Source organism: Hipposideros armiger, unplaced genomic scaffold (assembly GCF_001890085.2).
Source record: "Hipposideros armiger isolate ML-2016 unplaced genomic scaffold, ASM189008v1 scaffold_378, whole genome shotgun sequence".
Taxonomy (NCBI): domain Eukaryota; kingdom Metazoa; phylum Chordata; class Mammalia; order Chiroptera; family Hipposideridae; genus Hipposideros; species Hipposideros armiger.
The window spans coordinates 1,092,458-1,100,899 of NW_017731728.1; the positions used below are offsets into that span (position 1 = coordinate 1,092,458).

At 57.9% G+C, this 8,442-nt stretch overlaps 1 protein-coding gene across 1 annotated transcript in view; it reads left to right on the plus strand.

Moving 5' to 3' along the window:
• The window catches only part of LMNA (lamin A/C), a 39,887-nt gene that overhangs the window by 16,085 nt on the left and 15,360 nt on the right, over positions 1 to 8,442 (plus strand). The window contains exon 2 of the mRNA XM_019662592.1: positions 5,474 to 6,084. Coding sequence (XP_019518137.1) covers positions 5,729 to 6,084 — 356 coding nt within the window. The 5' untranslated portion in view covers positions 5,474 to 5,728. The remainder of the gene's footprint in view (positions 1 to 5,473; positions 6,085 to 8,442) is intronic.

Genomic DNA, 8,442 nt, shown 5'->3' on the forward strand with positions numbered 1-8,442 from the left:
CGGGGGCGGGGCGGGGCGTCCACACGGCCCCACCCACGTCCCCGCTGCCCCGCCCCTTCCCATCCCTACCTGCCCTCCCCCACCGCCACCAGGTCGGGCGGGGCCAAAGCTGGGGCATGGAAAGGAGAGAATGGGATGTCACGGCTGTATTTCTAGTCCACTGGCTCTACCCTGGCGTGTATTGTGGCAGGACCGTGTACTGTGGGGCGTATTGTGACAGTTTCTAGCCTGAGAATCACGGGAGGGGGGCTCGGTCATGGGCCAACCAGGTAATGCGGACAGCAGCGGGGAGGGGTTGGAATGTTGGGAAGGAGCCCCCGGACTCCAGGATTTTGTTGCTGGATTGGTCTTCTTGGGGCCTGGGCACAAGAGAGGTGGGCTTTCGTTTCGGGCTTGCTTCTGTCACTTGTCAGCTGTGTGGCATTGGGCCAGGTGCCCGAGCCCCAGTGGCCACATGTGTACGAAGGGGATCACCTCAAAGAGACTTGGGAGGATTAAGTTAGTGATCTTGATTGTGAAAGGGCTGTCACCAGGGAGAGCCTGCCCAGGTGCCAGGTGTGATCTAGCCATTTCCTGCCTGGCTGGAGCAGGGAGGGAAGATAGCTGCTCTGGCTGATGGCCTCCCCCCATCCTAGTAATGTCAAGGCAGGTCCCTTAAGGTGGGTTAGCCCCTTCAGATCTGTCCACAGTGATAGCTTGTCTCTTGTGATACTGTGTCATGTCGTCAGAGTGCTATTTGGGGGGGTTCTGGGCAGACCTGGCTGTGTGGCCTTGCGCAAATCTTTTGTCCTCTGGCCTCAGAAGCCCACTTGTAAAAAGAGGGGCTGATTCCCCAGAGCGCTGGAGGCCTCCTGCGTGGGAGGCAAAAGATCACCAGGCAGGGGCCCCCACACCTCCCTACCAGAGACTTGGCCTTTGTTGCTTAGTATGTTGGGCTTTTATGGGTGAGATTTTATTCGGATGAGGGGTTCTCTGGCTTTACAAGTGGCTGTTGATTCCCCCCCCCCCTTCTAAGAGCCTTCCCCACTGAGCTAAACTGAGCTAATGGCTCTGAGCCTGCACCATTCCTCCTGGCTGAGTCTGGGTGGGAAGAAGGCCGTCTACTCAGCTATGCAACCTCAGGCTGATTACTCAACCTCTTGGAGTTTTGGGTTCTTGGCATATAAAATGCAGATAATCATACCTACCACATGAGGCACAGGTGAAAATGAAATGGGATCCTCATCTCAAGGCCTGGTACCTGGTATAATACATGGCAGCCACCTAAGGGACAGGCAAGTCCTCCTGCTTTCTAGGTTATGACAATCACCTGTGCATGAGGCATGAGTGACTCAGCACTTTAACAGTCGATTGGTATGGACCCTGTGATCAAAGGATGAACAAGACAGGGACCCTCCCTCAAGAACTGACTCACTGGAAAGGCATTCCCAAACCATGGCCTTGACTTTCCAAATCACCCCACTCCTAGACCCGCCTCCAAAAGTCACAGCTTCCCAGCCCTGTGGGGGAGTGTGACTGTCTCTCCAATGGCCTAGGACCCATTTGAGGTCTCTCTCCCAGCCCACCTGTCCAGGATTATAGCCTGATGGTAAGATCTTGGCATTCAGTCAGGACAGCCTGTATTAAAATTCCAGTTCTGCTCTCAACCATGTGACCCCTAGACAAGTGGTTCTCAACTGGGGGAAATTTGGCTTCACTGGGGACACTTGGCAGTGTCTGAAGACATTTTTGATGGTCATAACTAGGGGCAGAGGGGCTACTGGCATTTATTGGGTAGAGGCCAGGGATGCTGCAAAACATCCCCCAGTGCACAGACCCTCCCCCCACGCCAAAGAATTCTCTGGTATCAATAGTGCCAAAGTAGAGAGACCCTGCCTTAAACGAACGCCTTTCCTCATTGGTAATATAGGGCTAATGTGGTAAGTACCTTGCAGAACTATTGTGTAGGTTCAACAAGGGAACAGGGATCCCTCGTGCATGATAACAAGGATAACAGGTCCTCGTGCGGACTCCCTACATGAGTCAGCCTGCCTCTGGAATCCCTCCTGGCCTCATCCTTCTGCTAAGCCCACTCCGTTTGGCTTGCCTCTTGCCAGGCCTGCGCCTCTGCGTCCTTCCTTGTTGGCCTCCCTTCTCTCCAGGCAGCCGGATCTTCCCCTTCAGACCCCATCGCAGCCCCAGCTCCTGCCTCCCTTCCCCTTCTCCCGGCCTGCCCTTCTTCCCACACTTCCCCGCCTCACCTCTGGTGGCTGCAGCGGCCTCTGCCCAGACTTCCTCTGGGCCCCAGTCCACCCCAGCTCCTCCCACGCCTCCCGCCAAAATGGCATGAGATAGTGAAGCACGTCTTGGATTTGGACCAGGCTGCCTGGTCCAAGTCTGAGCTCGACCTATTACTTACTGTCTAGTGTTGGGAAAGGCAGCCTCACCTGTAAAACGGGGACACCTGCTCCCACCCATGAGGTGGTTTCGTGGACCAGCTTGGGAATGGAGGTGAAAGCATACATGTCCCACTTTATATTTTTATTTTCGTAGCGTTTACCACCTTCTAACAAACTGTAATGTTGTCTATTTATTGCCTGTCTCCTTCCACTAGAATGTCAGCTCCACGAAGACAGGGATTTTTGTCTGTTTTATTCACCGCTGTATCCCTAGTGTCTAGAGCAGTGCCCGGCATGTAATAGGTGTTCAATAAATATCTGTTGGATGAGTGAATTCGCTATCTCTATATAAGGCACTTCTGTAAAGTCCCTGACTCTACCTCCTCCAAGGAGCCTCCCTTCAAATGCTTGTAACTTAATCATTGCAATATCCCCATTTTATAGATAAGGAAACTGAGGCTGAAGGAAATGCAGTAACTTGCCCAGAGTCACTCTCCTGAATGTAGCAGGGCCAGATGCGTTTGTTCATTTCAAAACACCGAGTACCTCCTGTGTGCCAGGCCCTGGACCAGATGTTAGGGACACAGATAACCAAGACTTGGTCCCTCCTGTCCCCCACAGCATTTTTGGGAGGAAGGTTCACAGAGGGAGACCCAGGATGCTATGGAAACATTGGAGGGCCCCCCCCTCCAAGGTCACAGGTCTTCAAGACAAGGACTGCCCAAACTGCCCCTTGGACTCAACCACTGTGTTCTGATTATGCTCCAGCTCCCAGGCTTCCGGAGCCTATTTGGAATTCATTACCCGGGTCGGGGTCCTGTGCCTCCCTTTATCTGCTGTGCTTGGTCCTGCCTCTCCCCGTGTTTATCTCCCCCCCTCCCCCCACCGCCCCCAGTGAGCAACTGCCTTGAGAGCAAGCTGAGTAGCTCGGTTTCCACGTCTTGGTAGTCACTCTGGCCAGATGAGGAAACTGAAGCCCAGAGAAGTCAGCGTCAGCACCTACTGTCACACAGTAGGGGCGCGGCAGGACTAGAACCTAATGTCCACCCAGTCCCAACTTGCCACGCTCCCCCCAGCAGGCTCCACCTTCTGAACTGGCTTCTTCTGCTTCTTCGGGGACCAGGGACCTGTGCCCCTGCAGGAGGAGAGCAGACAGGATCCAGAGTTAGGACTGAATATTCGGGATACAGGCCTGCTTTGGAGCTCAGATTCAGGATTGAGGTGGTGGTGGTGAGGCTGGGGACTCTGGAAAGAGCCCAGAGTGAAATTCGGGGTGAGGTTCCCCCTCCTCTCTTCTGCCTCTTTTCCCCAAAGATGAGGAGGTCAGGGATAGGAAGAGTTAAGTGCTTTTGCTTCCTCAGCCAGGAGGGGAAGCCAGACTGGGGGGGGGGGAGCACACTGGGTGGGGCAGAGTGGGGGCTCCAAGTGGGGCGGTGGCTGAGGCAGTGGGACAACAGGAGCCCTGCCACTCACATTTCACTGGCTCACCCATCCCCTCCTCCGCTCCTGGTTTGGGGAACAGAAGAGGGAGAAGCAGAACAAGACTGTTTTGTCTGGGAAGCTGAGGGTGGGTGCCACGCCCTGGGGGAGAGGTAGCCATATCCTGGGTCCCTCACATGGGTGCATCCTGGATGCACAGCACTGCCCAGTACCCTCCTAGAGCTGGGAGCCCGAGCATCCCCACCCTCCCCGGTGCCCCTCCCCAAACACTCAGAGCCCCTGCCTTAATCCCACTCCAGCCCCTTGTCCATCTAAGGCCAGCTCCAGAACCCAGAACAGAGGGCCTGTCCAGCTCTGCGTCCTTTGGGTATTACAGAACCCCTGGAGCTGGAGGAGCTAGCGACATAGTTTAATTTGCCAGGTTCCTCATCAGAATAAGTTGTGGGATGGCCAGGGGCAGGGCACCCATGGCTTCCAGAGTTTCAGCTCTGCCACCTCTTAGAGAAGGTGAGGTGGCTGGTGGGGCCAGGGCCAGGATTAGAGGATGAGAGTGGAAGACTGACCGAAGGGGTCCTTGGTGAGGCCCGAGGCTGGAGGCTGGAGAGCCTGGGGTGGGAAGCCTGGGGACCCGGTGATCCTGTTTTGTGAGAGGGCCTGGCCCCTCCCCAGAGCCAGCTGTGAAGCAGACCTGGCCAGAGAGGAATGTAGATAAGGGCAGTGCTGGCCTTTGCAGCCAGCAAGGTTGTGGGGCCTTTGCTGTCCCTACCCACTACCCGCTTTCTGGCTGCAACCAGGATGGAGACCCTCCAGTGGCCATCCAGCCCCCAGCCCTGCTCCCCCTTTTGAGGCCCTTTTGGGAACCACAAAAATCTGGGACCTTGTGTCCTGGCAACGTGATGTGTGCACACACAGCTCTGGTATCTGTTTTAAATTATCCATTAAAATAAGTACAGTCCTGGAAAAAAAAAAATCAGTACAGTCCTAGAGTTGGCAGGGTGGGGTAAGCAGTAGGAGAGGACTGAGGGGAGAGGAACCTACTCAGCCTCTTTTTCCAGTTGCTTGGGTGGGAAGGAAGGGGTCAGGGGATGGACCTCAGAACCTGGGACTTTGCTGTGCCCCCCATGCCCCCCAGGGAACCCAGGCATTCCTTCCCCACCCCACCCTGGCATTCTGAGACGGCAGCTTTGAATGAGCTGCCCACGTGTGGAGGGGGGGTAGGGGTGACTCACTATTACTATGGGGAGGAAAGGGGGAGCTGGTGGTGGAAGAGTGAGTCACCCTGATGGGCACCAGCCTCAGCCCTCCCCACCCCCCCTTTCCTGAATCTGCCCGCCTAGTGCCCCCCCCACCTTGCTTTACATCCACTTCCCCACCCCCACCCCGCCCTTCGCCCACCCACTCTCACCCCTTGGCTCTGCCCTCTAACCCAAGGCTTGAGGCAGTGGGGGCAAGCTTGCAGCCCGGGAGCGCTGAGCGAGCGAGAAGCAAAACGCGAGCTTCAGCGAAGCCCGGGGCGAACCGAGGTGCGAGGGAGAGGGTGGGGCTCGACTCCACCGGGGCTGGGCAGTCCTCCGCCTTGCTGGGCCATTCCCGCCCCCACCCCGTGGGGATGCGACGGTCCCTTTAAGAGCAGTGGCCCCTCCTCCCGTTCCCAGGACCTATTAGAGCCTTTGCCCAGACGCCGGTGACTCAGTGTTCGCGGGAGCGCCGCAGCCACTTCAGCCAGCCCAGATCCCAGGTCCGACAGCGCCCGGCCCAGCTCCCCACGCCTGCCAGGAGCAAGCCGAGAGCCAGCCGGCCGGCGCGCTCCGACCCCGACCCCGGTCTCCACCCGTCTCTGTCCTTTGGACCGAGTCCCGCGCCCTTCCCGGGATCCCTGCCCCGCGGGCAGCGCTGCCACCCTGCCGGCCATGGAGACTCCGTCCCAGCGGCGCGCCACCCGCAGCGGGGCGCAGGCCAGCTCCACCCCGTTGTCGCCTACCCGCATCACCCGGCTGCAGGAGAAGGAGGACCTGCAGGAGCTCAATGACCGCTTGGCGGTCTACATCGACCGTGTGCGCTCGCTGGAGACGGAGAACGCAGGTCTGCGCCTTCGCATCACCGAGTCGGAGGAGGTGGTCAGCCGCGAGGTGTCCGGCATCAAGGCCGCCTACGAGGCCGAGCTTGGCGATGCCCGCAAGACCCTCGACTCGGTGGCCAAGGAGCGCGCCCGCCTGCAGCTGGAGCTGAGCAAAGTGCGCGAGGAGTTTAAGGAGCTAAAAGCGCGGTGAGTGCGCCCAGGTGGCGGCGTGCCCAGGTGGTGGTGTGCGGGCAGACTGGTCACCCCTGCCCGGCCCCAGGCGTCTGGTAACTTTGCCATATAGTCTCCTCCCTCCCCGGAACTGCCCCTAGCGGGTGACTGGCAGTGCCAAGGGAAATCGGCAGGACTGGACCGAGAAGGGAGGGGTGTCTGCGAGAGGGTGGGGTATCCAAAGACTGGTGGGGGCGGGGTGGGGGCATCAGGGCCAAGTAGGGGCTGATGGTAGGCCCATTCAGTCAGGGGAAGGTTTGCCAGCCAGTTGGAGCCTGGGGGAGGGGTTTGAGCAAAGCAGAACTGACCCCACCAGGTCTAAGAAGTCTGGGCACCCCAGGACACATTGGAGTGGGTGAAAGGGTCCTGTTGGAACTTTCTTGGCAGGCTTGGCACAGTGCCAATTTTGCCCAGACTGGCTCATAATACCTCATGTCAATTAAGACAATTCCCAAGCTGGCAGATGTCCACTGGTGCTGGAGAGAGGTCACCAAGGCAAGGTGACCCCCTTCCCACCCTGCAGGGGCGTGGAGGTGGCCCCCTTGGCCCGACCCTATCCGGGTTCTTTCTAAGAGCTGGGAAGCTGTCCTTCACTGGCTGCATCTCTGGGATCTTCCCTGGACTCTGACAGCCCCCCAAACAGCTCCAGGAGAGCGGCTCCCAGCTCCCTGCTCCCGGCTCCCGGCTCGGCTGGCTCGGCTCCGGCTCCGGCTCCGGCTCCCCCACAGCTCCCACAGCCCTTGGCCTGCTTGGCCCAGGAATGCAAGGGAGGGAGGGAGTCAGGGCAGAGGCTCCGGCTCAGGAAGTTGTGTTATGCCCAGGTCTGGCTGCCCGGGCGGCCTCCCTGCCCTCTCAGCCTGGTGCCTTGGGGGGTTTAGGGCTCTGTCTCTCTCTCTCCGTTGGGGTGAGCCATTTCATTTTCCCAGCTGCCTTTGCTCTGGCTCGTCCTCTCAGCCTCTGGCTTTTTTTGATCTTTGCCTTAATAAACTGCTGGAATACAGTGACATTTTTGAAATCCAGCCGTTGGAAGCTTCAGGCCACTCCTCCTCACCCATCCCGGCCCCACCCTACCCCACCCTACTTGACTCCACCCTCTTCTAAAAAAGCCTTAGGAGCCTGGAAATTTAGCCCCTCTTCAGCCCCCCCCCCAAGAATTTGGTTTCCTTCTATCTACTGCCCTTTTCTCCATGAACACCTAAACCAAAGAGAACTAATGGTGCTTGCAGATCCCTGGGCGTGGGGGCCCAATGGTTTGACTTCCCCAAACTCGTGCGCTCTAGACCTTCTCCACTCTTTCCGCCCGTTCACCAGCCCCCAGCCCAGGCCTCCTGAGTGCGGCAGATCCATCCCTGTGAAGAGTAGTGAGTTGCTAGCTGTGTGGGGAGACTGGCTTTTATTTCTGTTGACAGGGGTCAACTCCTGTCTTTTTCACTAGTGATGTGGACAATTTACTTAGCAGGACAGACTGGAGACAAGCTGGGGAGTCCCAGAGAATGTCTGTGTTGGAAACCTGCCCACTCAACCACCAAAGCCCCCGGTGCACATTCCCGTGAAGGTCTTTCCTGGCTGATGGGGGAACGCGCTGAGTGCAGGCTGTGGTCCCATGCTAAGCCAGCCACAGCAGCCTGTCTCCTCTGCTTTCTGGTGCAGCTGTCCAGGCCTGGGACACCAGGCGGGGATGTTTGCACGTGGGGCAGGGGCGGGGGTGGCGTGTGTACATGTTATATTTAGCCACCTGCCTCTCTTCTCCCCCACTGATCCTGGCTGGGGAGGCTGGGCTTCCGGAAAAGGGGGGGTGGCTTTGCACACCTGGATCCTAGGCCGATGGGCGGCAGGGTGGAGACAAAGAGGGCTCAGATATGGTGACAGTCCCAGTCTATGTCCCCAGTGGGAGGAGCTCCCTTTTCGATGCTCCCTTTTGCCTCTGCTGTGCTCAGGGTGAGGTGGAGAAGAGCAGAATGAAAATTTGGGAGAGGAAGAGGGGCCTGTCTTGTCCCAATTCCTCACACTAAAGCCTAGAGAGAAGGGGTTGTCTGGTTTAATGTTTACTTAGAGCTCCAAGTTCAGGGCCAGGCTTTGTGTTGGGATGCAGAGCTCTCTGTAAGATCCTGTGGCCCAGCCAAGGAACCTTGACCATACCCAGGAGTTTGGGGTGCCCTTTTGTTGAGCTGAGTTGTGGGCCCCACGCAGAAACACTCCCCCCAACAAACACACACGCACATTCTTTCTGTTCTGGAGCCTAAGTGTAGGGAGAATGAGGGGAGGTTGGCCTGGGGTCTCGGCTTGGAACAGGGCCCCACCCCAGGCAAGACAGCTGGATGGATGACTCAGCCG